The 26,658-nt window shown below is 37.3% G+C and overlaps 4 protein-coding genes, 1 long non-coding RNA gene and 8 other non-coding genes across 20 annotated transcripts in view; all 13 read right to left on the reverse strand.

The window, feature by feature from the left end:
• The window catches only part of eps15 (epidermal growth factor receptor pathway substrate 15), a 43,206-nt gene extending 39,159 nt beyond the window's left edge, over positions 1-4,047 (reverse strand). For both annotated transcript variants that reach the window (XM_065248496.1, XM_065248495.1), the window contains exon 1: positions 3,941-4,047. In XM_065248496.1, coding sequence (XP_065104568.1) covers positions 3,941-3,967 — 27 coding nt within the window. In that variant the 5' untranslated portion in view covers positions 3,968-4,047. The remainder of the gene's footprint in view (positions 1-3,940) is intronic.
• Positions 4,048-5,741: 1,694 nt separating this feature from the next.
• calr (calreticulin) lies at positions 5,742-11,603 on the reverse strand. Its single transcript, XM_065248497.1, has 9 exons — positions 11,330-11,603; positions 10,842-10,943; positions 10,263-10,466; positions 10,005-10,099; positions 9,704-9,913; positions 7,723-7,836; positions 7,465-7,608; positions 7,288-7,380; positions 5,742-7,171 (listed from the first exon to the last, which is right to left on the reverse strand). Exons 1-9 carry the CDS (start codon positions 11,421-11,423, stop codon positions 6,962-6,964), a joined length of 1,266 nt encoding a protein of 421 aa, XP_065104569.1. The 5' UTR covers positions 11,424-11,603; the 3' UTR covers positions 5,742-6,961.
• A 311-nt stretch (positions 11,604-11,914) lies between these two features.
• tor3a (torsin family 3, member A) lies at positions 11,915-17,996 on the reverse strand. Its single transcript, XM_065248498.2, has 6 exons — positions 17,655-17,996; positions 17,218-17,340; positions 16,365-16,630; positions 15,724-15,899; positions 15,439-15,563; positions 11,915-15,302 (listed from the first exon to the last, which is right to left on the reverse strand). Exons 1-6 carry the CDS (start codon positions 17,830-17,832, stop codon positions 15,055-15,057), a joined length of 1,116 nt encoding a protein of 371 aa, XP_065104570.1. The 5' UTR covers positions 17,833-17,996; the 3' UTR covers positions 11,915-15,054.
• Positions 17,997-18,593: 597 nt separating this feature from the next.
• LOC135730513 (uncharacterized) lies at positions 18,594-21,251 on the reverse strand. 2 transcript variants are annotated; one of them, XR_010525994.2, is made up of 11 exons: positions 21,231-21,251; positions 20,725-20,761; positions 20,506-20,544; positions 20,294-20,322; positions 20,056-20,107; positions 19,842-19,868; positions 19,600-19,657; positions 19,351-19,422; positions 19,128-19,190; positions 18,917-18,956; positions 18,594-18,739 (listed from the first exon to the last, which is right to left on the reverse strand). It is a non-coding gene; the product is annotated as an uncharacterized lncRNA (long non-coding RNA). The 2 variants fall into 2 exon arrangements; XR_010525993.2 differs by lacking the exons at positions 20,725-20,761; positions 21,231-21,251 and having other exon boundaries at positions 20,506-20,704.
• On the reverse strand, positions 18,806-18,879 carry LOC135730533 (small nucleolar RNA SNORD47). The gene has a single exon (XR_010526006.1). It is a non-coding gene; the product is annotated as a small nucleolar RNA SNORD47 (small nucleolar RNA).
• Positions 19,019-19,079, reverse strand: LOC135730537 (small nucleolar RNA SNORD78). The gene has a single exon (XR_010526010.1). It is a non-coding gene; the product is annotated as a small nucleolar RNA SNORD78 (small nucleolar RNA).
• On the reverse strand, positions 19,721-19,805 carry LOC135730535 (small nucleolar RNA snR60/Z15/Z230/Z193/J17). The gene has a single exon (XR_010526008.1). It is a non-coding gene; the product is annotated as a small nucleolar RNA snR60/Z15/Z230/Z193/J17 (small nucleolar RNA).
• LOC135730536 (small nucleolar RNA snR60/Z15/Z230/Z193/J17) lies at positions 19,937-20,021 on the reverse strand. Its single transcript, XR_010526009.1, has one exon. It is a non-coding gene; the product is annotated as a small nucleolar RNA snR60/Z15/Z230/Z193/J17 (small nucleolar RNA).
• Positions 20,172-20,251, reverse strand: LOC135730531 (small nucleolar RNA SNORD79). Its single transcript, XR_010526004.1, has one exon. It is a non-coding gene; the product is annotated as a small nucleolar RNA SNORD79 (small nucleolar RNA).
• LOC135730530 (small nucleolar RNA SNORD24) lies at positions 20,389-20,468 on the reverse strand. The gene has a single exon (XR_010526003.1). It is a non-coding gene; the product is annotated as a small nucleolar RNA SNORD24 (small nucleolar RNA).
• Positions 20,608-20,678, reverse strand: LOC135730539 (small nucleolar RNA SNORD75). The gene has a single exon (XR_010526011.1). It is a non-coding gene; the product is annotated as a small nucleolar RNA SNORD75 (small nucleolar RNA).
• On the reverse strand, positions 20,831-20,909 carry LOC135730534 (small nucleolar RNA SNORD74). The gene has a single exon (XR_010526007.1). It is a non-coding gene; the product is annotated as a small nucleolar RNA SNORD74 (small nucleolar RNA).
• Positions 21,252-24,931: 3,680 nt separating the features above from the next.
• Positions 24,932-26,658, reverse strand: part of osbpl9 (oxysterol binding protein-like 9) — a 52,726-nt gene continuing 50,999 nt past the window's right edge. For all 6 annotated transcript variants that reach the window (XM_065248500.2, XM_065248499.2, XM_065248501.2 and 3 more), the window contains 2 exons: positions 26,382-26,517; positions 24,932-25,989 (listed from right to left, as the gene is read on the reverse strand). In XM_065248500.2, coding sequence (XP_065104572.1) covers positions 25,915-25,989; positions 26,382-26,517 — 211 coding nt within the window. In that variant the 3' untranslated portion in view covers positions 24,932-25,914. The remainder of the gene's footprint in view (positions 25,990-26,381; positions 26,518-26,658) is intronic.

Genomic DNA, 26,658 nt, shown 5'->3' on the forward strand with positions numbered 1-26,658 from the left:
ACATGCGACCTAATTTCTCAATGGTGCAACTTAAAAAAATATCAGGTCGCACTGGTGCGACCAGGAGTTTGAGGGAAAAAGCCATGGTCCAGATCTACGTGTGTGTAAGTTTAAAAATGCGTATGCGCTCCAGTGAGAGAGAGAGAGAGAGAGAGAGAGAGAGAGAGAGAGAGAGAGAGAGAGGGAGAGGGAGAGGGAGAGGGAGAGGGAGAGGGAGAGGGAGAGGGAGAGGGAGAGGGAGAGGGAGAGGGAGAGGGAGAGGGAGAGGGAGAGGGAGAGGGAGAGAGAGAGAGAGAGAGAGAGAGAGAGAGAGAGAGAGAGAGAGAGAGAGAGAGAGAGATGAGTCCGTCAGATAAACAGAGTGGATGTAGCCGCGGATGATAAGAGAAGAGGAAAAGAACGATTGATAATTTTTTCGTTAAGAATGTTAAGTTAATGCCTGGTCCGTACCCGAAGACGGAATTAGGTAACGAGCCTCTTACAATCGAGTCAGAGCCAGAGCATAATTCTTTTGAAGAAAATTATTTTAACGTAACCCCGAACAGCAATGTCGTCTGCCGTGCGCCAAATTTATAGAAAAAAGCCAGGAGTCAGGACCGCTGTTTTCTTCATAATCTCACTTCTAAATCTAATCCTATAAACTTTTCGGTGTTTGCTGTATCGCTATTACCGCCCTGCCAGACTGTCTTAAATAAAGAAATAAGTTAATTCCTTGATTTGCGTTGTTGATTCATTTATAAATAATTCATTTATAAATAAAGTTTCACATTAAATGTTAATATATTTGTCCAGTCATGGTCCTGTGCTTATTTCTGTCAATGTTCTTCATGAAGATCTTTAAAGGTTTCTACTTACTTCACGATTTGCGGTGCGGCCGGTTGCAGTCTTTATGTAAAACGGGCGTGTATGAAATAAATTGATGCTGATGTCGGATAACGGGTCAAGTGTTATTTTAATCGCGCGGATGCGGGTTATCAAACAGGACTGTGCATGACTCGTATAAGGAAAATTATAAAATAGCCTACATGTTTATATTCTGTATTAAACCACCATGGGCGCTAAACTTGCGGTGTTAAAGGGACAGTTCACCCAAAAATGAAAATTCTGTCATAATTTACTCACTCTCATGTTGTTACAAACCTGTATAAATTTCTTTGTTCTGATAAACACGAAGCAAGATATTTGGAGGAATGTTAATAACCAAACCAAGCATGAGCCCCATTCACTTCTAGGAAAAAAAAATACTATGGAAGTGAATGGGGCTCATGAATGGTTTGGTTACAAACATTCCTCAAAATATTTTCATTCATGTTCACCAGAACAAAGACATTTATACAGGTTTGTAACAACATGAGAGTGAGTAAATTATGACAGAATTTTCATTTTTGGGTGAACCATAAATCCGATGCGGTCAAAAATTAGGGTGCACCTAACTTTTGTGCTGGTGAACCTAAAAATGTTAGGCGCACCAGTGCAAAAAGTTAGTCTAGAGCCCTGAACTGGGTTATGAGTTGCATGCGGTAAGACAGACTTCTGTCTTATGATGGAAATAGGCGTGTGCATATTATATAAATGACACAAATATGTAGTGAATCATAAATTATAAGTGTTGTATAGTGTTGCATGACTCGTACTCGCTCCTCCCGCGGTATAACTCCTCCTTCTTAATTTTTTCGTACGTTATGTGAAAGATTCGGTAAAGCTAATCTTTCTTTTATAAATCTGATTAAACTTAAGACTCTTCGAGATATAAAGGATGTAATACTACTCTATAGGTACTCCAGATTAACTTCAGAAATGCTGAAATCAGCCTTTGACCGTGGCAGATTATATCCTGGGAATGAAAAAGAGCAAAAAAACACATCAGAACCCATGCGGTGTGATTATTTTGAATTGGGTGAATATGAGAACAGTTGCAATTTGTATGGTATGAACTTTCTAAGATTTCAGCGCATAAAACATTTACATTTAGCAGATACTTTTATCCAAAGCGACTTTGGATTTGGATTGCATGGGATAACAGTATGTGTGTTCTCTGGGTTCGAACCCATTACCTTGGGCAACCAAACATCTATCAGTATCAGTAGATGTCAACGATTCTTAAAGTAATCGAATATCAGTATCGACACAAACAATTTTAGCGGCGCATCATAGCTTTATCTAGGGATGCGCCGATACCACTTTTTTGGAATACGAGTACGAGTACGAGTACTTGCATTTCAGTACTTGCCGATACCGATACTGAGTACTTAATAAAAAACATGATTCAAATTTACAGGTAACAGCTTTAGTCATATAATTTAACAAAAAAACAAGTGACTAGTTTTCCAGTTTGTTGTAAACTCTGCCTCTTTGGACAACACAAGAGGCATTAACCCCTTACACGCCGCTCAAACATAGACATTTCTCAGACCGTGGTATCGATCCCTGGTATCGGGGGACTTTTAACGAGTACGAGTACTTTAGAAAATGTGGTATCGAGGCCGATACCCGATACCAGTATCGGTATCGATGCATCCCTAGCTTTATCCATTCATATTGTTTACAATTCCATTTCAAAAAGTAAACCTGCTTAAATTTAACTACAAAAATGATCACATTTATGCACTCGGCAGATGCTTTTATCCAAAACGATTGACAGTGCATTCAAGATATACATTTTATCAATATGTGTGTTCCCTGAGGATCGAACCCATGACTTTTGCTAATATAAAGCTCTTTCATATGAGCTATAGAAACACAGATCAATGGGTATTTCACGAATCGTATGAACCAGAGCACATCAAAGACACATCATACACTTGAAGGTCTCAGTAACGAAAGGATGCTATGCATATTTCATGCAAGCACGCCTTCTTCATCACTTTAAAAACCATGTGGTCAACACTTCAATCCTTGCCATTAGAGAACAGTGATTTTCTTCAAGCAGTAATAAAAGATGACATACAAAGAAACACTTCAAGGCCATCAACCTGATCAATGCCAAAATCCCAGTGGAAAATTTGGGCTTAAAACACCTTTAAGTGTTTCTATGAATTTAATGATGTCTGACTTTATCCTTAAAGAAGAATATGTGCCATAAACATACACATGAAAAAAAATCTTTGACTGTTTTCATTTGTGTCTCTTTAAGATGTGACCCTGACAGATTTTAACTCTTTAATTTTATGTTGTATACTTCTGGCGGTTGACTGGCAGTTTCGCCAGTTAGCTAACGTTACTGTCAAATGTGCGCTTTAGCTAACAGGCTAATTAGTTTGCAAACTCAGTGGACATGAGAAAAAAATTGCTGTAGTATATGATAATGAAGTCTATAAACAAGATAAAAACACGAACTGACTGAACTAGCATAGCACACACCCAATCAGCAGAAAACAATGTGAAGTTCCTATTTATTTATAGACAAAAAAACTGAAAGTGAGCTAGCAAGCAGCACAATAACTTCCTGCTGATTTATAATAACGTTACTGCTACAAACAGTGTTTAAATCAACCGAAACACATCGCTCGTAAAAGTCAAGGCTGATTTAATCCTTGATTAAATAAATAATAGGCATACGAGTCCTTCTTCTAGTTAACAATACACAATTTACACGCGCTTTTTACACGTTTAAAGTCAAGTCATCTGAACGACAAGATGATATTAAAGTTGACAATCGATTTTGGCGATTAAAAGAAATTACATAAACTATAATCCACCCAAGTACAGTACTGAAGCACTAAGCTACGCCCTTATGCAAGTCCCTAAAAGAGCAGACTGAAACTTTTTCTCTCCCCAAGCAAATGGCTGAAAACAACTTTAAACAGCTGCGATCAGACACAAGGGCGTGACCCTTTACCATTCCAAACCGCAAAAATAAAGTTCAGCAGATCTAATGAACAAGCGAAACGTGCTAGAAAGTGATCTGAAAAGTGCTATTTGACTAAAAAGCGAGCATTACCTGAGTCAGGGAGAGACTGGCAGCCATAGTGTTTCTGTTCCCACTAGTTCATCTTGCGTTGCGATAGGCAATGGCAATATAGGCATGCTACAAAACCTGGCCCTGGATTAGATTACTCGGTTTACTCAGTCAATGGATTAGGAAGAAATACAAAACCCGGCGCTGAAGCGCTTGTGATCGGGAGCCTATGAGCGACGGGACTACAGCGACACTACAAAACCAGGCACTGGAGTTATCAATGAAATTGGAATGTAGAGCAAACGCAAAACACGGCGCTGGAGTCCCCGTGGATGAGGCCGTACACAACAAGGGATCATCGGGATTTTCACCTGTTGTTTAATCCCGTAACATCAATATTGTAAGGACAAAACTGTTTATTGACAGCCATTCAAAAGTAGCCATATGTGTTACCTATAACTACAAACCTCAAGATTACTTAAAATTATTTAAAATAACATAAAAGGGTTCGTTTCTCAATCCGAAGGCTACAGCCTCCGGAGGTTGCATATGCAGGCTCCATACGTCAGCAAGCCTGGTTTATTAAGTTAGCTGAGCATTACAATTGTAAGTTATAAGCATATTACAGCAATTAACGCTTAACTAAGAAAAATAGTGAACTTTATAATTGTTAATATTCTGAAATATTTATAATTTATTTATATTTATAATTATAAATGATAATTGATGACGTATACAGCCTACAAATGCGACCTCCAGAGGCTGCAGACTTCGGATTGAGAAACGTTCAGTCAGTAATTTAAAGCTCAAGCCAAAAAAACTAGTTGGGGCAGACTCAAAATTATTTTATTGGGTACAAATTGTCAGGCTTCAAATAAATGGAGGGTCTTGATGTCAAGGTTAAGATCCATTCCTATAAAGGGTTTTTGCCCCCATAATGGTGTAGTTAGGAAAATTATTAGTATGGCTAACTATGCTAGCAACATTGCCAAAGATACTCTTACTGACAGTGGCGGCCGGTGACTTCTTTTTTCGAGGGCGCACGATGCGAAGTTCGTCACAACATATGTAGCCTGTCATGTGGTTCGTCATTTCAAAATATTTGTTCGGTGCGTCGAGTGAACCTATGTTTATCACGTGTCCTTTCAAAATAAGTGCCTGCTGCAGAGGCGTCTTAAGGGTTTATGATAAAAAAGACGCTCGCGTTTGCCAGATACTCGTATAATCTCATGCGTAATCAGAGTTTACTGTTAAGGGAGTGTCTTGCGTGTATTTTGTGAACGTGAGCGTCTCATCATAAACGGTTTTGTCAGGTGTGCAGCAAGCACTTATTTTGACAAAACACGAGCAACACACAACACTCCGAGCACATTTTGAATTTGTGCCCCTCGGAAGAGCAGTCACCAGCCGCCACTGCTATACAGCAATACAGGGAGGCTGTAAATAATTGACTAGGAAAATGTAAAGGAATGTGGAGGTTATGTTAGACATGACAATATATCTGATAGGCCTATACAAAGAGAAGCATGATTATTATATTGTCTATTGGAAAATTAGTTTCTTCAGGGAACTGAGCTCTGCCATATTTGAGAAGAGTTAATGGAAAGGTTGCATGCTATATATGTACGTTAACAAGGTTGTTAAAATGTAATTGAACAATTTCAAAACTTAACATGCAGATAATGAAGTTTTATCATTTATTTAATGCTATAAATGGTTCTGGGCTAATACCAGTAAAAGGTCATAGCTCTCAAAATATTGTGAATTTCTACGTGAAACTACCGTTTACTTAGTTTCATAAAAGTGTCCTGAAGAAACAGATTGAAAAAGTGCAGTCAAGATGTAAATTACTCTTTTTGTAGTTTTATTATTGGACATCTTCCTTACCAGAGCTTTTCATTTCATTAAGTTAAGGAACACATCTGTCAAACAAAAATTACAAAATCTTAAAAAAAGATCAAAATCTAGTTTGCTGGGGGAAACACAATTGAAAGCAGTACAGCAGTGCAATATTCACCTTTCCTTGTAAAACCCTTTATAATCTCAAAAGCTTTAATTATTTCTCGCTCCACAGGTTCATCTGGGCCCTAATTATATTTAGTCTTAAATAATTTCGTAGCCAAACAGACACTAAAAAACCCACACATGTATTTGTGGCTGCTCAGAAATATGGATAGGCCAAATATTCAGTTGTTTGGATATATTTGGATATTTAAACAGCCCAATATAGATGTTGATCAGATTTGAATTACCAGGTATGAATTATCACTGTAACAGTTTGCTTACTGACCAACTCAATACCAAAACTAGTCCCACTAGCAAAGCTTGTGGGATCAACAGGGAAATATACAGTCAATGAACCAACCTGATTACTGACATGAAAACATGAGTAACAATGTTGTGAATATGATGTTTGGGTAAAGACATAACACAACACAGACGCTTTCAACCAACATGCGCTCACTCGCTCGCACACACACACACACACACACACACACACGCTGCCCAAGCTGCAGTGAATGAGAAATAACTGATACATATCTGTACCTACTCCAGCAAAACTGCTTTTGACGGGAAAAAAAAACAATCTTTAACAGAAACTAAATGGAAACAAAATGGTGACAAGTTAGAAAAGAAAGTTACCTTTTACAGTACCTCCAAATTGCTCCTCATTGTCAACAAAACTGATAAAGAAAATATTTATTGAGGTAATGTCTGATGACTGCTATGTTTCAAGTTTCATGTCACAAAGTTGCGTAAATAAAACAGATGCTACTGGATAATATCTGACACTGTACACAAGTGTTTTAATAGATGTCTCAATACAGATGGGGAATCGCTGCTCCTATTCTCCCTGACAGAAAATGTTTGGGACCTGCTCAAATGCAAATGAAAATCATGAAAGTTACTCTATAAATAGATCTGAAGTAGTAGGAAGGGAAAAATCTGTCAGAATCATCTGACACCCAACTGAAGAGATGGTCCAGCATTAGTCCAGTTCTCTGCCTTATACCTCATTAATCATAAGGTATGAGACATTTCTTCATAAGTTCTTATTGAAATCTACAACTCGTCTTTGAGTTTAGAGTCTGTTTCCTCTTCCTCCTCCTCTTCTTCTTCCTCTTCCCCCTCCTCCTCTTCTTCGTCTTCCTCCTCCTCCTTATCCTCATCTTCCTCTTCGTCCTTTGCATCCTCCTTTCTGGTCTTTTCCTCTTCCTCACGCTTCTTTCTCTCCTCCTCTTCTTGGCTTTCCTTCATCTTCTTCTCTGCATCCTGATTGTACGAAAAACAAAAGGCAAACGTATTGTAATTACTTTGTTTTAGACTTAAGGGTATGAAAACACTAGAGAAAATAATTAGTAGATAAATAAGTTGTTTTAAAAGCATACCTTTGTGGCGCCCCAGGTCTCATTGCCAACCTCTTCTGCCAGCTTTGGGTCATTGGTAATGAGGAAGTTGTCAAAAATTGTGCCAGACTTCACCTGTCATAAAATAAAAGCAAAGTGGCTTATTAAATCACTTACTAAAAAATACCTTTAAGACATGTTTAAAAAACATTTATATACCTGCCATAGGTCCAGTCCGATTACTCCAAAGCTACTGTACTTATAGATTTCGTTGTCAGGTGTGTACTCCGGGTTATCAATCTCTGGGTGTACCCATTTCCCCTTGTAAGCAGGATTGTCAATTTGTCTGGGTTTCCACTCACCCTTAAAGATTAAAAATACAATTTGTAAATAAGACAACAGGCCAAGAACTCTGCCATATGTATTTTGATGAATGAAAAAGTTCATCCTTAATGGTGAACAAATAAAGCAAAGTACCTTGTATTCAGGATTGGTGACCATGGGTGGCTCCCATTCCCCATCCATCTCATCATCCCAGTCCTCGGGTTTCTTGGCGTCAGGATCAGGGATGTTCTCAGGTTTGTCCCAACCCTACAGAAGCACACAGGCAGTTTAACAGAGCTGAAAAATGCATAGAAATCAGCAAGTAACTCCAGTCATTCGCCTAGTCCTGACTTTTCATTCATTTAATTCAGCAGAAAACCTTTTAAGGTGCATTGTGTAACTTAGAAGAATTTCTATATTATCAGTGGTGTAAAAAGACCTTACAAAATGAACTGTATTATGTTTATTATCTAAGATTGAGACGTTTTTATCTGCACACACTGCGGGTCCCCTAACATGAAAGTCGCCATTTCCCCCCACCATGTTTCTACAGTAGCCCCAAGCAGACAAACTGCTCTACAGAGCACATTTTGTCACTACGTTGTCTTATGGTGCATTCCCACCAGCCGCGGTAGAGGCGGCCAAAACGCGATATTCGCGCGCAGTTGGACGCTTGAACATTTGAGTTCACTCACTTCATTTGCGCGTGAAATTCTAGACATTCGAGACATTCGCGCAGAAATTTGCATCATGGGAGAGGCTTCTGCGACTCCGCTGAGACTCCACCAGTCCGCTCGCTTCCTGTAATCACGTCACTACTACAGCAAGGTCCTGATTGGTTAATACAGCTGGGTATTGGCAAGAGCCCCGTGATACGATACAATACATTGCATGTTGCAATACTTTTTCTTTTTTTATCAAAAATGTAAAAAAAAGAGATGAATTTTGTAAAAAGTTTTAAGCCAAAATGTTTCCACATGTCGGCTTTGAAAGCTGCAGGTGTTTTTAATTTTTTTGCCATTTTCTCACTCCCGCTAACTGGCCGTATATGACAGACAACTGGACAGAGACAACTACAGCAGTGGCGGAGGAGGTCATTTGACGCACACTAAGGGATTTGATGGGTTAAAAATACCGATAGCAGAGATTGAAATACCGTCACACTATCGTGGAAAAATGTATCACGATAGTTAGCTGATTCAGTTCAGATTTTTCAACTCGCGCATTTCCCACGGCAACGCTCAATTCGCACGGAATGCGCCATGCATCTTTGCATTGACTTAACATGTAAATCACTCGCGCTTGCCACGTCTACCGCGTCTGGTGTAAACCCTGCATTAGAAGATGACGTGTTTGTCCTGTGGCGACTACCGTAGCTTCACTACGCGTTCTGAGCCATTGACTGCAATTCACAATCTCACCATTAGATGCCGCTTAAAATTAAACATTGGTCATTTAAATCATGAAATAATCTGAAGTGTACCTTTAATTATGCTTTGTTTAGATTTTGAATAGGCAATTTAACATTTAAAATCACTTATAGAATAAAAAGATGAGTATTTCTTAAATGTAGAGCCATCGTGTCAAGGGCCATTCATTGAAGCTTAAATAAAATAGTTTTTATGCGTTTTAGCAGTTCTTTTACACAATGGCATTTCGCCATTTTTTTTCTTTTGCCCATGTGGTAATTTAGTCTATAGGCATGCGTGAGAACTACCAAAACAATGGCAACCCACAGGACCGTGTTTGTGCTGCTCAAGATAAGGAAATTGGCTCCTCCAACAAAGTTTCCAACATTTTGGGATTTTATAGGGATATAAAACCTACTTCAACGTCCGTCTAAACAAAACTTGTGCCTTATTTGTTTGTATTCATCGCTTTGTAGAAAATGCGTATGTATGCAGCCATCTAAACGCAGATCTTTTTGGTAGTGTTGTTGCCCGCCTGCACGTAATTTGTTTTAAAACACCAAGGAAAAACTTGTTTTTACTACATTGTTGTCATGTAAATATAGCATTGGCTAAAGGGCACTAATATTTATCCATAACAGTTATCAGTTAACCTGTTTTGCAACAAGCATGAGAAAAAAAACTTTTTTCAAGTTTCGGACTACAAACATGCCCACTGTTCTCACCTCTGGTTTCGTATCATCAGGATCGTCGATCTTCTCCCTCTCATCCCAATCCTCAGGCTTTTTCGCTTCGGGATCTTTAATTTTTTTGGCTGGCAGGAAGTCCCAATCCTCTTCCAGAGATCCAGACTCCACCTTCTTATTATCAATCTTGACTTCATAAGTGTTGTCAGGATTGACAATTAATGTATACAGATGGCTGTATTCATCATCCTGGATTATATTAAATATGAGATAAGAGTTAGAATTTCAAGATTTTAGTCTGTCACAGTGATTTAGAAAGAAAAAGAAACAACAAGATTACCTTGCATCTGATGTCTTTGTTGATCAAATGATTTTTCCCCTTGTAATTGAAAATGACATGTACTTTCTTGGTGCCAGGGCCACAAATGTCAGGGCCTGGAAGAGACAAAACAAGTTTTCGAAAAGGCTCTGGGTCTTACAGACTGTAAATGCATATTATAGCTTTATATACACACACTATATAGTATACTGTAGCTCAATAATTTGACTTTAGAATCAATGCTTATCAGTAGCCAAAATTATCATTTGAAGCACTCACCAAACATAATATTGTATACGGAGTCTCCATGCATATCTTCCTGTTTCAGATCTGACGGGAAAAGCTTGATGTAGCCACCACCACAGTCAATGCTCTGCTCATGTTTTACACTGAACTGGATGACAAGGGGCTGGTCCTTGTTGCTGAAATCCGGGAATCGAGATGACAGAGCATAGAAATGGGCGTCCTGACTTGTTTGAAGACCTGTACATTCACGACAAATAATATAACAAGATATCTGAGTAACAGCAAAGTAAATGAGGTCAGATGTATTGCTCAATTTGTTATCGTTCCTAGTATGTTTTTATTTTTAATTTTATTGTTATTCTTGGATTGAACTCAAACTTGATTAGAGTAATCATCTAATGCTAACAGTACACGTGGCCTTTATATTTTAATATTTTAAAAACACAGTACATTTCAAATGGTGTGTCACGTGCCTACAGCACGGAAGAGCATTGCGGTGACGTCACATACCGTAGCCCCACCCCCGCGCATTGTTAAAATCATGCAAACCAGAAAAAACCACAAATTCAAACAAACCGGTGTCCCTTTACAATTAGGTAAAACACAACTCACCCTTATCTTTATCGGCATCGCCATAAAATTTGCCTGCAGTGAGCACAAATTTCCCGTAGTCGGATTTGTGCTTGGATTCCACCCATCGGCTCCTCCAGGTGTCTGCGATTACAGATTATTGACAAGGAAAAATGTTTATATGAATATAAAATTACAAACCATTATCAGTATGCATGTTTGCATAATTAAAAACAAAATATGTGCAAATCAACGAAGCTTGATTGGTTGGTGTCATTTAGGCATACTACAACGACTACTTGTTATGTAGTATTTAGAATATGTATTAGTATTTAGTATGCATCTAAGTGTAGTCTCTAGTGTCTAAATCAAGCGTAGATTTTGCTTTATAACTTAACAATTATTATTAATTTGACAGTAACAACACAGCATAGATAACGTTAAACAAATCTAAGGTGACTCCATCATATGCTCGAAAGTCAAAAACAATACTTTAAAACAAACATTTAACGAAACTGTTTCAAACTTACCACCGTCTTCAAATTGCTCTCGGAAATGAACAGATGATTCTGCAGTTATTAAAGCGACCGACACGGCCATAAACAGCAATGAAAGCGTTGTCATCTTTGCACACAATGTACTCCCTTGTTAGAAGGGTAGCGAAGAAAAATATAAAAGAAATGTATTGCAATAAACAATTTAAGGCTCGCCTATATATTAGTTCTGTTTGGATCTTCGCATGCCTGCCGAAATCAATGTGCGCTCCTGATGATCATTCGCGCAGTCTCGCCTCTAGACTGAGAACAGATGGCTGCATCTGATTGGACGGCAGCTGGAGACTACAGCGTCATTTCACCCAGCCAATCAGCTGAATTTGCGGAAAACAGCGAGCGTGCTGTTTGACCAATGCCAGCTGACCACGCATTTGACAGACAAACACATAGGAGGATACAGAAAGGAGGACCATAGAGGAAGATCCTGAATGTTTCTTATCAGTTGTTTGAAATAGGGATGGCATGGCATCTACTTATGATTTTCATTTATTTAATATATATATTTAGGTCAATAAATCATGCTACTTTATCATGTATCATTTACATTTATTACGGTGAATACGTTCTATACATAGTTTTAATCAGTATTTGTGTTCCCTGGGGATCAATTGAGACCAGCTGAGCTACAAAAACATTGGAAAGATGCAGAGATGTTCAGACAAAGGTCTTGATGATCAGCAAAATCCACATTTTAAGCAAAGAGTTTTAAGATCTTTGGCACATTTGAATTTTATTTCCACTTTAAACAAATAATAAATAACAAGCATTTAAACATTTCCCACTGGTGTATGTATTAGGGGACTAAAAATCCAAAATGTAAAGCTTTGTACGTGTAAATAACAGCCTGGGATATGCTAACCTTAAACAGAATACTCCATATTTGGGGAAATATATATTTTTTTTAACTGTTGCTGACAGACAGCTTACCACAGAGTTTGTTGTTACATACGAATAATATTTGTAGAGAAAACATTTACAAAATGTCACTTCAGCTGGTGAATTTGAATAGTACATTAAAATAGTGACCGTTACCCCTTAGCTTACCTCCCACTTTAAACTTTAATTTAATAGCAAAAAAATTATTAAGACTGGAAAAAATTCAAACTAACAATTATAAACAAAAGCTTATGTACCATATAGCAAGGAAATGATCAAAGATCTACTTGCATAAAAAGTGCTGGCATTGAAGAGTTAAAGGAAAACACCAGTTTTTCAATATTTTACTATGTTCTTACCACAACTTAGACAAATTAACAATGCATGCACTTTTAATCTTTGAAAAACACATATGTGAATGTGTTAGCATTTAGCTTAGCCCAATTTATTCCTATGGCTCCATACAGGGATGACTTTAGAAGCCACCAAACACTTCCATGTTTTCCCTATTAAAAGACTGTTACACGAGTAGTTACATACAAGTATGGTGGCACAAAATAAAACTTTTGTTTGGAGCCATAGGAATGAATGGGGCTAGGCTAAATGCTAACACATTCAAAAAGCGCTGTACAAAGATTAAAAGTGCATGCATTGAAAAAAGATAGGTATGTATTAATTCATCTAAGTTGAGGTAAGAAAATAGTAAAATATTGAAAAACTGTGGAGTTTTCCTTTAAAGAGTAACTAAACCCCTGGTCAGAGCCTGACTCCGCCCACTGGCAATATTTGAAAAATGCAAGAAAAGTGGGAAGATCCCAACGGAGATAGAGGGGAGGAACTAAGCTCGTACCAAGTGTGTGGTGAGATCGTAACAAGGGCGTGGTGAGCTTGAACCTGCTTACGTCACGAGTCATTTTTTGGACCCAACATCCAATAGGAAAATTCAACTGCAGTAGCCACCGTTCAACCTGAAGAGGGCAGCACTCAGACGTTTTTACACCATATATTGTAGTATTGAAACACTTTATATCCAAATGTCAAAAAACTTACTAAAATCAATGAACAGCACTAATAAAGCATCATTCTTACAGATCATTAACTAAAAAAAAAGTTGGTTTAGGGTTTAGTTACTCTTTAACAAGACTCAAAATACAACAGGTACAACTAAAGAAATGAAAATTTATAAGGGTGGTTTCCCGGAAAGGGATTAGCTTAATCCAGGACTAGGCCTTAGTTTAATTAGAAAATATAACTAGTTTTAACAAACATGTCTTACTAAATACATTACCTATGTGCATTTTGAGGCAAAACAAAGGTCAGTGATGTATTTTAAGATATGTCAATGCAAGCTCTTACATTTATTTAGTCTAGGACTAGTCTAATCCCTGTCCGGGAATCCGCCCCATAGTAAGTTTTATGTTTTCATCTAATTGAACACAAAGGGGTGGTTTCCCAGACAGGGATTATCTTAAACCAGGACTAGGCCTTAGTTTAATTTGGAAAACAAACATTAATTGTATTTATTTAAAGGCAAAACAAAGGGCACTGATGTATTTTAAGTTTAAATTGCTCTTACAATTGTTTTAGTCTAGGACTAGTCTAATCCCTGTCTGGGAAACAGCTCCAAAATCAGCTGTTGGAACACTGGCATGGTTGTGTCTTTTTTTAATAAACACGTTGTAACCTTAAAATAACCATGATGATGCACAAAACAAGAATACCAATATAACAAGATTGTAATATGTTATAATATGTGTAACCATCAATGCAGACACAGATTTCAAAATATGCCCAAAAATGTGCAGTGCATAGCACTTAAAATAAAATATTCCAGGTTAAATATTTAGCTGCATCCACAGCAATATTGGAAAACAACTACTCATTATTACACAAAATCACTTGAATTTTTCAGAAATGTTAGTTGCTTATGATCAGACAAATTATAGAGCCGCAGAGATTATATATATTTTGTAGGCAAACCCCGGAAGTTAGCATTTTAGCGTCCCGAAGTCAATGGATTTTTTGAATAGGGTTTTGGTTAACACAAGCCTAATATATTTTCACATCTTATCTTACGGCATAAAACACTAATACCCGTACTAGTGATTTTTTTTTTAAGATTTAACATGTCTTTAAAGGGGTGGTTGCTAACAAGTTGCTATATGGGACTAGAGACGTCGTTGGGGATTTAAACGTCAATGATCTCAAAAACAATGCAACATGGGCACAATTCCCAACAAACATTCATCCTCAGAGTATTTGCTTATCAAAAAACATGTTTTTAAATGTGTTTAATGAAGCTTGGTGGTGATGACACCAAGGTCGAGAGACTGCGGTGTGGTTGAGGGTTAGCTTTTCAATACTTCATAAAAGTTGTGTTCATCTGTAAAGATTACATCGTTTGTTTGACAAAACTTGCAAATGTCAAACACACCTCTTATTTTTTTTTTGCGATAATTCAAAGTCTATAGGAAAACGGAATGGGCTATTTGGCGAGGGAACCAGTGTCCCGCAAACTTCCGAGTTGGCCTACAAAAATTCGTCATCCCTGCGGCACTCTATTCATGTAAACGTTTCTGTTAGTTGGGAGGAGTAGATAAGATCAAAGCAGATATAAAGTTATTAAAAAACTATTAAAGTAGAGTTTGTCATCTACTCTGACTGTCCTCAAGAGTGTTTTAAGAATGAGGTATAGAGTTGCAACTCTAAGTTTCTAATGCATTTTCAGTGTTGCATAACCCATGTTTTGCATTACAATATAAGCAGCTTCATTTCAACTTCACACACACTGTAAATGTCTTGATGTTTACTGATGTTTCGCTCCGTTATGGTAAAAAGAAATTGATCCTTTGAGGAATTGATTTGCATCCCTGTGCTGAGAAAAGTTTCTCCTCCTTAGGAACATACATCATGGCTTTGGCTACTTCGTCAAGGGTTCTCTCATCCGGTTTGAGGCCACGAGCTGCATATGCATCATGGGCACATGATTTCACATGCCGATACTCCAGTGGCAGAAATGGTACAAAGAAGTCAATCAGATGGCCTGACATTAGCTCACTCTTGGCAAAACCTCCTGCAAACATCAGAAGTAATTTAAAATAATTGTTATATCGATAATAAGTAAAAATTCGGATCATTATGCATATGTTTTTGAGCAGTGCATACAGTATGTGAAAAATACAGTGATATAATTTTTATAATCTTTATACCTTCTGCTTCCATCGCTTCTGCTCTCAGAAGGTGTTCCAAGTCCTCCATGCCGATGTCTTCCCGGTTTTGTCCTGAATGCCAGAAATCTAGTGCCACCTCATTGATGGCACCACCACCTATATTGCTAAAGCATGTCAATACAGAAAAAGTAAAGTGTAAGGAGTTGGGAATCTGTAGGACTTTGTAAACGCATTTGAAAGCTGTGTGTTCAGATTCTGTATGGGCCTGATCCTAAATTTGAATAGTTTTGTATAAATGTTTTGTCCTATCAAAAACTCGCTAACCTTAGAAACAGAAATATGGTTCTTCTATAGCTGACCCCATCCACATTATCATAGTGGTCCATGTATGGCTTTATAGCATCAATAAGACCCGGATGCAGCTTCTCTGCCTCGTCGAAGATAAATAGAGTCTGTGGACATCTCAAAACCATGTCTCGAATTGCTTCTCTCAGCTGGCCCTGATAAACATATAAACAAAAATAACAAACACTAGCTAACGATTAAATAACACATAAAGGTACTCTTAAAAATGTTCACATCAGAAAGAAATTAATTGTATGCACATGAATACATTTCATTCAGGATATTTGATCTAGAAAATGTCTGTGTACACTGTCCAGCTATACCTAAGTTCATCAAATGTCAAGAATAGTGTAATCATACAATGGTACCACAGTTGTGAAGAAATCTAAAGGCACTGCAGTGGCCCAATGTTCCCTTGATATCCAAATAGTGTGAGTGTACTGGACCATTGCCTACGTGACGTGAAATGTGTTGCAAAAACTATTTGACAAATTTTTAATTGTATACATATTTAAACTGACGTCTGAGGATCTAATCTAACCAATGATCTAGTTCAAATGTAATAAATTAACCAATGAATAAGAAAAAATGACCTGGCCACTGTGGCAAACTTTGCTCACCTTGTACACGTCTACTAGTCTCACATGAGGGAAATGGAATGGTGCAATGAACAAACGCACACATTCACTCTTTATACCATCCCGGTACAGGTTGTCTGCCACAATCCGGGCCACAAAGTTCTTGCCTGTCCCAGACCAGCCGTGAAAGGAGAGAGTCAGTGGCTTATTGGACTCTGGGTTGTTGATGAAGCCTTGAATCGCTTTCAGAACCACTGACTGGGCCAGGTGTTGACCATGAAGCTTTACCTGCAGATCTTTTTCCAATCCTGAATATTGATAAAAATTAATTATTTTATATAACTTTATTTTACTAAAAATACATTTCTCTATAGAGGTGAGTAAAAAAGCAGCTCCAGAAATATACATGCAGTGCAAGAAATGATTTTCAAGAAAAAAATCTTAGTATTTTGTCTCGTTTTCAGTAAAAATATCTAAAAATTCTTAAATGAAGATGCTTTTTCTTGATGAGCAAAACGATCCAAGAAAATAAGTCTATTTTTAGACCAAAAATATCAACCACAAAAAATACAAAAAATATGCCGATGGGGTAAGCACATTTTTCTTGAATTTAATGTTAAAGAAAAATGTTTAAGAGTTTTTTGCTTGTTTTATGCACAAAATCACTTAAATTGTATGTTTTTGGTCTAAAACTAGACTTATTTTCTTGGGTTGTTTTGCTCATCAAGAAAAAGCATCTTAATTTAAGAATTTTTAGATTTTTTTCTTGAAAATACTTTTTTGAAGGTTATTCAGAGCTGAAAAATAACATTTCCTGAGATTTCCATGATAGTGGGATCCCTTAATGTTGTTATTAAAATAAGGTGCTAATGGTGTAATGAAGTATTGGCTTTACCTGTGATATTATTTGTAATCCTACAGTCTCCTGTATCACAGCACTGACCCAGGCTGCAGTACCAAGCCATCAGCATACCAGTGTAATACTGGGGGAAGCCTGACCAAATGTCCCCTGTAGGCACTATGAAGATTGTATTGCATCATATTACTATAACTAACCACAAATACCACCCTTACTTAAACACTAAATTAATGAAACATATCTTAAATGTGCTACTTTTATTACTTATATTTATTTTTCTTACTATTATTAATGCCTGAGTTTTTTAGTCATGTTTTTTTAGCCAAAGCGATGTAGCACCATTACACCATTTATTATTGCAATTATGCACAGTATACTGACTGGACAATATGACTATAAATAAATACCCATTATTATGCATCGCTGAACTACTGTTTAAAAATAACTAAATTATACACAGTTCTTTATCGTACCTTGCTGGGTCGCATCATCTTGGTTTGGCTGACAGTCCCCTTCCCATATATTGCAATAGATGTAATTGAAATAATAGGTAGAAACATTTGAAATGCTTTCCAATTGAAATAAATCCGCTTCAGCCGAAACAGCCAAGAGCAAGATTACGATTGAAATCATCGGTGCCGACGAAAACATAGATAATGCAACAACTGTATCATTGAGCTATTAGAAGTAATCGCAAGGTCCATTCAGATATACAGCTTCTTCAGAGACCAGTGTTCCGCGAGCCACGTCGACGTCACAGCATCAGGCGGGGCTTAGTGGATTCACTTTCTCTGACGAAAATGGGCCCGAATAATTTTTTTTACACAAAATAACCAGCATGCCCTTTTAAACGTAATGGTTACTTATTCAAAAATAAATAATTATACTTAAAGCTACAGCAGAATAAACTGAATTGTTACGTGGTACACGTCACTTTCTGCCTCGCCTGCAACCCATATGCATGAATACAAAGTGCGCATGATTACGGAATTAGGATGTGATACAGCTTCATGACAGATTAGACAATTATAAACCCATTTTAGTTTATAGTAGTATGATTTCCAAAACCAACGTGTAATTTTAAAGAAAGTGTACAAAGATGACCATCTTGCCCCCATGTAGGATGCAACTGCGTGACTTGGCCACCAGAGAGCTCCGTTGTAACAATATACGAATAGTGTTAAAATATTACAGGTTAAAAAAAATTTATCCTCCATTAAAGCAAGTAAAACATGCGAAGAATCAGAAAGGTTTCTGCGTCTTTAAAGTACATTAACACACTGCAATTTCATATCCCACAACAGGCAAATCTTAAGATACAGTGACTCCACAAGCATTACTCGTTTAATGGCTGGTATTAGTTTTAACTACACATTAGTATAAACACAATCACCAAATACAACAAGAGACAATTCGTATCAAAGTATGACTTTATTCAATCAGAACAGTTTAAATAAGACATGGTACTTCCAAAGTACATAAAGCTTAATTTCCACAATTTCTTCAGGTTCAGCTTGGGTAGATAACAGCTTTGGAAAGATGTCCACCAATCGTCATTCTGTTGGAGGGGAATAGAGTTTAGCAAAGAGCACAAACGCCAACATAAAGGTCTCAATAAGAAATCAACCTCAGATATAAATGGAACGGTTATGGGTATAATCATCAGATTCATTTGGCAGAATCGTGACATCATTGGTTGCACGGAAAAAGTAGAAGAATTTGGGAAAGTTTATACCTTAATGCTTTCCAAAGACATTCTCGTGATGCAGAGCCACCTAAGGAGATCACAAGTGGTTAGTTGATTACAAAATGAACTGTTGGTCTTACTCAGGACCTGGTTTTCAGTTCAAAACTGTCCACATTATGCATTCAGGTCAGACATTTGTATAACATCACAAAACCAAATTCATACAGGTGACAAAGGGATACATGTAGCAAAAACCAACCTGTAACTGGCAAATGACGGCATGCAGCACCAAGGCCTTCACCACCTGTCAATGAGCAGACACCTGTTAGAATCAAAAACATCCACAATGAGGTTCAGGATTTAGATCTTCACAGACCAGATCAGACAGAGCTAATATCCATCCCCCATGGTAAAGTCAGTGGACTTAATTCATCACAATGGTCAAAACCTACAACACTACACCATAGAAACAAAATACATACCCGGAGAGAAATTTTAGGGTCTTCTGCACATTGGACAAGAGGAAGGACCATCCGCCTTGCTTCAAGTTAAACCTAAAGATGCAACAAGCAAACAGTTACCAAAAGGCAATTAACACAGAAGGGATAAAGATGTTGCGTGTGTCTCAATCAGAAAGTGTTATTTATATCCTCAACAAAAATAGGAGACCTGATTCAAAAGCATCACTTTGAGACAGCACCTTACTTTGAGATGTTACTTAACACACTTACCAAAACTTTCACAGAAGTACCACCGTTGCCTTCACAGTCAAGACTTCATATTGAAGATCTACAAGAAATATAGGTATTAAAAACCATGGCATGATAGACCCAAGATGTATCATTCATTGCTTAGATGCATCAGCTAGGAGCGAAAGACATTGCTCTGTGTTCTACATGGTAATTCTGCTGAACTATGCAGTCATCATCTGCATCTGAACTTGGGAGGAAAAAACCAAAGTGTGGCAACTTACCAGGTTACACCACTCTCTGGTAAACTCCTGCAAAGAGAAAACACCAGTAAGACACCTAAAGCAACAACTACATTAGAAATGGAGATAGAAAACGGGTGATGCATCAGCTAGGAGCGAAAGACATTGCTCTGTATTCTACATGGTATTTCTGCTGAACTATGCAGTCATCACTTGCATCACAGGGATTTTGTCAAAATGCATTCAAAATCAGTACCGTGTGGAGCTGATGTCATCTTCATGCTCAGGTTTTCTGCTTCAGGAGGAACCTACAGAAACAATAAAGTAATTTAATACAGGACAAAGATAAAAGAATATTGTTTTACAAATCTGCACTGTTTCAGTACAAAGATGTCTTTCAGTCTAATTCAGAGAGATTCCCATTGTTTTAAAAACAATCATCATTAACAGTGAATTATTGGCTTAAAGTGTCACTTTAAAAAAAAAACAATTACCTTTCAATTCATCCGCATGGCACATGTACCTAAAGATAAAAAGGAACAGGTGAGGACCACCAAGAAATAAAGAAAAGCACTGTATTAAAATGCTGTGCTTCAGATAATGCAATTTTGGTGGTTGCAAATCTCATCACTCTGAAATCAAGAGTAGCAAATAGGGTCATCATGAGCACCATTAAAAATTAAGCAATTATGCAACCATAAAATACCTTTTGGGACTTGCAATAGTCTGGCAGTATTTCAAATACCTGCAAAGAGAAGCTCATTACAACCTTGCACTCATTTTAAATAATGCATAAAATATTTTGCAATGCCTCAGAATACAGATTCTCAGAAATCACTTCTGTCCACTACTCTTATACGTTTTTCTTCATCATAGGCTTTAAGCACTTAAGGCACAGACTAAGATTTAAAGTTACTTTAGTTACCTGCTGCTCATAGTCCCCATTTTCAATCAAAATGGACCTGTAAAACCGAAATCAACCCGTTAGTGTTGCACGTTACAAATAGAATTGAAACTGCAAAAACAACGAAACACACGTATCAGAACTGTTGGTACTCATCAATTTTTCTCAGATGTCCCTACCAACATTTTATTTCATCATACACGTGGCCACAAATTCATGCTAGGCAAACGCAACTCAACCACGTGGACAACGAGAACTTTGAGCATTTTAATGAAAACACTCCTTTTAAAATAACAGATTAAATTACTAAAATATAATATTGCAGAAGACCTTAAACACAAAACTAGAATTTAATATGTTTGAGGCCTAGGAACACGTGGGTCTACACAAAGTTTTCAGCAAATATAATTCTTAACAAAACATGAAACATTTACAAAACATTTACTAACTCAACATTGTTTAGCCTGGGCAAATACAAACACATATATTTAAGTAATACTACAATAAAGCAAAAACTCCAGAAGTACCTTGCAGAACGGTCCATCGTTGAATGAGACCGGATGATGGCGTCGCCTTCATTTTATAGGCCTTCAGCGCAATGATTTCTGGGAAACGTCTTAGATCCGCAATGACTCACCAGGTGGCGCTGCAGTGCCTTTAGATTCAAGATTTAAAATGGCTTGTTGGAAACATTAAATAAACATTTAACAAACAAATACACGTAAAAAAAAGAAAAAGAAAAAAAAAAGTATAGATTATATGTGAGTCCGTAGTATATAACACTTAAAATGATGTCTTTTTGGCTATTCTTCGGTCGTGGTTCTGTTCCAATTGTTGTCCTTTTCTCATGACAGGACATGAGATTTTTAAGAGCCTTTAATTTGCGCTCAATGCCATTAGGTGTGGCTGATTTAATGGGGCGAAAAGCAGATCGAGGGTATGACATCAAACTATTGCCAAAACTGTACTTTTGAATCACTCTCGCGACACTTTGATGTCATAGCCAGATCGGGTTGCGCAGGACTCCATAAATTTAAACTTGCCCTTTTCGTGAAATAAAATGAGTCATTCCGTAAAAAAAACTTGTGCAGAAGATCCTTGAATAAACAGTTTTTTACTACAGCAGTTGAAAACTACAAGTTTTATCATGATAAACCATGTGTAGAAAGACTACCCTGCTGAAAAAAACAGCATACCAGCAAGACCAGCATATGTTGTGTTTTGGTGCTGGTTTGCTAGTGAACACCAGCTAAACCAGCATCAAACCAGCATCAGCACCAGCATTAGCACCAGCTAAACCAGCACCAAACCAGCATTAGCACCAGCTAAACCAGCATTAGCACCAGCATCCCATGCTGGTCATACCAGCATATGTTGTGTTTTGGTGCTGGTATGCTGGTGACCACCAGCTTAACCGACATAGACCAGCATAATTCCCATGCTGGTTTGATGCTGTTTTTTTTCAGCAGTATACTAACAATACAAACAGGACATTTTTGCATACAGGCCATTTCTTTTTAGAAATGCACTTCACAGCTTTTACCTTCGTTTAGTCAGACTGCTGACCAAAGTCTGGTAGTCACAGAGATGATTAAATCAATTAATTGTTTATTGACTTTCTCACCATCTGTTTTTATGCTGATGGCAGCTTGTTTCATTAAAAATAAATAACTATGGAGCTCCTGTCTCAAAAGTATTTTTGTTGTATCTTAGTATAATGTTTTTGTTACATCCGTGGCCATCTGTTGCTCAATGATTATGCAAAGATCCCAAACTTCAATGGGTTAAAGAGCACCAATGGTCCGATTCACGATTTTACATTTCCTTTGGTGTGTAGGTGTGTATTAGTACATGTTAACCCTAAAGTTGTTGTCTCCAACGTAAATCTCTTTTTTTGTACTTCAACAAACACACAGATTGGTGGCAAGAGTTTACTTCCTGGGATTGGTGATGTAGACAAGACTGTCATTATCATAATTCCTCCCTCTTTGGACTCAGCCTGTAAATTAACTCCTGTTAGCATTTCATTGTGTGCGACTCTTTCAAAATGGTAAGGAGCGTCACATTTCCGGCTGACGTCAGAGGCATTCAGACCAATCTCAACGTACAGACTAGCTGGCCAATCAGGGACACAGAGCTTTTCAAATTTGTGCGTTTCAGGAAGAGAGTGAAAAATGGAGCTACAAAAATGTACGGTATGTGGAAAATGATGTGTTTTTTAAACCATAAACCACACAAACACATTGTATTATACCAAATACACAAAATAACATTGTTTTTTAGCAATTAAATAGGTGCTCTTTAAAGCAACACTAAAGAGTTTTTGCTCTTTGGTCCCCCTACAGGTTGGAAGCGTAATTGTCCATTACCACTGTCATACATAATTTAGCAGCAAAGCTGGCTCTGATTGGATTGTTGGTCTACCAATTTTTTTTAGTTTTCAATCGAAATACAGGACCGCGACCCGATCGTTGGAAACTTCTTTAGTCCGGTTTTGTCTGATAGAGGGCTGCAAAGCAAATGTGAAAGTGCCGTTCACCCTGTTTCGAGTGGATGAACGACTGAAACTTTTTTGGAAACGTTAATTTAAGGTAAAAAAAACTCTTTGGTGTTGCTTTAAGAACGCACATACTGACAAAAGAAATGGACAAAATGCACCGTAAGCCAATTTGCATCTGCAAAATACATGCTTATATCACAATGCAAAAGTTTTTAGGATGTAAGCTCTTGGTAGCTAAAAGATATAGTAAACAATGCATACGCACGTGCACACAACTTTTTTGAGAACTTGGATATTAATACAATTCCAATGTGGCAACCCAATGCCCCACAGCTCCCCCTAATGCAGTGGTTCTCAAACTTTTAGCGTGCCCCCTACTTGTGTGTAAGGTCAATCCTTTTGCAAAACCTAAGGATTTGGTCATTTTCGAAACCTTTATGATTCTTTTGTTTCGAATCATTGGTTTGGAGCGTGTTTTTAGCAAACAAGGCTGTTATGTCATAACTGTTTCGAAACGATTCGAAACTCCAATGGTTCACCACTTGGGGGGGGGGTTTGATCTAAAAATGAACTCATGAATCAGTGTCTACTATGCTTTACTAATTTTTGTGTCAGTTTTATTATTATTTATGTTAATAAAATAAAAAGTGTCATTTGTGTTTGCTGGTCATTTGGCATTTAAAGTTTTTTCTATAATCAGTGACAAAAAGGCAGATGGTTTGGGAACATTTTGAAAATTTGGAAAACAGTATTGTTAGGTCTATGTAATCACCTGACATACAACAATAATACTAATATTTAATGACATTTAATAATTAGTAAATTACATTGAAAGCGTTACTATGCTGTTGTGAACATATTTGCAATTGTTTGTAGAAGGTGTCATAATGTTTCGGCCTAAATCTCGTTGCCTTTACACATTTTGACCAGCAGGTGTCGACAGCGTGTATGGAGTTTCACACAAAAAGTTCCACAAAATGTATAATAAATGTATGTATTTTATAAAATGCCATAAAACTGGGGCCCCTCTGGCACCATCTTGCACCTCTAAAGGGGGGCCCGGCCCCAAGTTTGAGAAGCACTGCCCTAATGTGTGGTTTCTTCATTTTAAAATTCAACATTTTTACTTCCATGATGTTTCTATTTGCATCTTAAGTGAAAGTACATTTTTGTTAGAAGCAGAGGTTTTTGCAAAAAAAGCTTGCATGCACTTATTCAAATTGGTTCAATACCAATTTGCAATGACTAAAGTCTATATAATTATCATCTATACATACAGTGTATATATCAATATCAATACATTAAATATAAACATTTATCACATAAGCATCATTCAGCTCAATACAATCTCTGGAATGTCTGCAACAAGATATTCATTTAACCTTCTCACACAAATTGTTCTCAACTGAAATTTAATTTTATATTTTGATACATAGAAATCTGATACAATCGATCATTGTCAGGTGAAGAAAATGTTTGTTGGGCTGTCTTTTGCAAAGCAATAGACATAGGTGAATATTACTTCACATGGCAAGACATTCATTTAGGATTAATCCAATTATATTTTGATTTGGTGGCTTTTTAAAGAGGAAGAAATAGCAACCTTAAGTAGTTTTACCAGCTCGAACTGAATCTTAGAAAACAAAGACAATACAATTTGATTTTAAATGGTTAAAAGATTATTACCATTGTAAAATTGTGTGGATAGACAGAAAGGAGAATCCAATCTCTGTAACACACGACTATTTGAAATGTATATTTATTTGGATTAAAATGTGACATTGCACAGAGAGATTGCAGGGTAATATGTGATAATGTTGCTGAACCTCATTGGAATAAGAACGTATTTGTTGAATGTTTCATTGTGCACAATTGTAATTTCTCATTGGACCGTCCAACTTTAATCTAAGTTGATAAATTACATGGATGCTCAAGCAGCAATCGATAAAAAACTACCTCCCCGAGGCTTTAGAGCATGATAACAAATCATTGAAAATACAAAAAATCAAGACATTGGAATGGATTTTAACCATGGCAATCTAATAAATCTGAAAAATCATTTGAACAAGCACAAAAACAGCATCCTTGTAAAGGGGCGGTTTACCTAAAAATAAACATTCTGCCTTCAAATGAAGTGAAACATAAAAGGAATGGTTGTCATCAAGTATGTTTTTGCAAACATCAACTATTGCTGCAAAGATGAAAAAGTAAAACAAGAATATATATCATATCTTTTCTATATAAATAGCTGTAGCTATCAGTATGTCAACCAAGTTCTCATTTTATGTTTATTTTGTGTCTTCACCATAAAGGCCTTCTGAACATCAGGTCAGGAGATACAGCTTTCAATCCTCAGTTCACTGCTTCCCTGAGATGCTGAACGCTGTAATTGTCAAGAGTTTGTTCGATCAAAACACCTCATCCCCTCGGGAGCAGAATTGGCGCCTTCTGGGATCTTTGTGAAATGTTTAAAGTCAGCTGATCACGTGTCTTTGTGATGTTTCTTTCCCCATGGGTTGGTGGAGAGGAGCAAGTGTTGAACTAGCGAGCAGGGAGATTTTATTTGTATAGATTTAGGTTCGTCTTTTCGATCGTTCATATTTCAAAAATGCAAAGCTTGTAAATGTTCATTCATCAGTCATTCCAAGGCTGAGTAAGAAAAGTGGTTTGCAAGAGTTCTTGTCTTAGACTCTGTGATTTTGGAAACGGCTTCAGTGTCGCTGTGACGCTAGTCGTTTCAGAAGAGGCTCGTCGTAGACCCAGCACTCGCCGTCCTCGTGAAACAGCTGCAGAAAACAAAAGCAAACTGTTAACGCACACTTCATTACAGACTAACATAAGCGCTGTTCTGAAAATAAGCTGACACCATTTAGCCCGAATCGTTATTATTAAAAGTATGTGTGACTGTGCATTTTTGGACAAACTATCCTTTTAACTTAAATTTCATATTAACTCGATTTTATTGGAATGCTTTTAGAGAAAATTAATGATAAAATATTGCACTCCTGTAAGCTGACTGCCATTTATAACTCTAAGCATCATGGGTAATGCTTAGCTTTCAAACATTTTGCTATAATAAGCAACCATAACTAATCACACTCATTTATCAGAGCCATATTGGCATCTATTCATTAAATAAATCATCTCTATGTGTGTGCATGTATATAAGCAAACATACTCTCGTCTCCCATTGCATTTCGTTCTCCTTTCTCTCTCTGGCCTCCGCCCTCTGTTTCTCCTCCAGCCTGTGTTTGGCTTCCGTCGCAGCATCAATGTCCTTCAGTTTCAGGTTAATTGTCACGTCCTTCCACAACCTGATGGACAGACAGAATAACAGGTATAGAGGAAGAGAAATTTCAGAGGTAATAACCATCACTTCAGCAGCCACCAAAAAAAATGAACGCCTTGAGATTTAGCAGACAAGGTGGGTAAAAAACTGACTAGAAATCAAATGC

Source organism: Paramisgurnus dabryanus, chromosome 11 (assembly GCF_030506205.2).
Source record: "Paramisgurnus dabryanus chromosome 11, PD_genome_1.1, whole genome shotgun sequence".
Lineage (NCBI taxonomy): Eukaryota > Metazoa > Chordata > Actinopteri > Cypriniformes > Cobitidae > Paramisgurnus > Paramisgurnus dabryanus.

Bases quoted from the DNA above. Each gene is read 5' to 3' on its own strand.
- calr (XM_065248497.1), bottom strand. From the start codon at position 11,423: ATGACAACGCTTTCATTGCTGTTTATGGCCGTGTCGGTCGCTTTAATA. The intron at 10,467-10,841 runs GTGAGTTGTGTT...GTGAATGTACAG, and splicing joins CGATGCCGATAAAGATAAGG to GTCTTCAAACAAGTCAGGAC. The intron at 7,609-7,722 runs GTACTTTGCTTT...TTAATCTTTAAG, and splicing joins TCACCAATCCTGAATACAAG to GGTGAGTGGAAACCCAGACA.
- tor3a (XM_065248498.2), bottom strand. From the start codon at position 17,832: ATGTTTTCGTCGGCACCGATGATTTCAATCGTAATCTTGCTCTTGGCT. The intron at 16,631-17,217 runs GTAAAGCCAATA...ATCAATATTCAG, and splicing joins GATTACAAATAATATCACAG to GATTGGAAAAAGATCTGCAG. The intron at 15,564-15,723 runs GTTAGCGAGTTT...GACATGCTTTAG, and splicing joins ACCATATTTCTGTTTCTAAG to CAATATAGGTGGTGGTGCCA.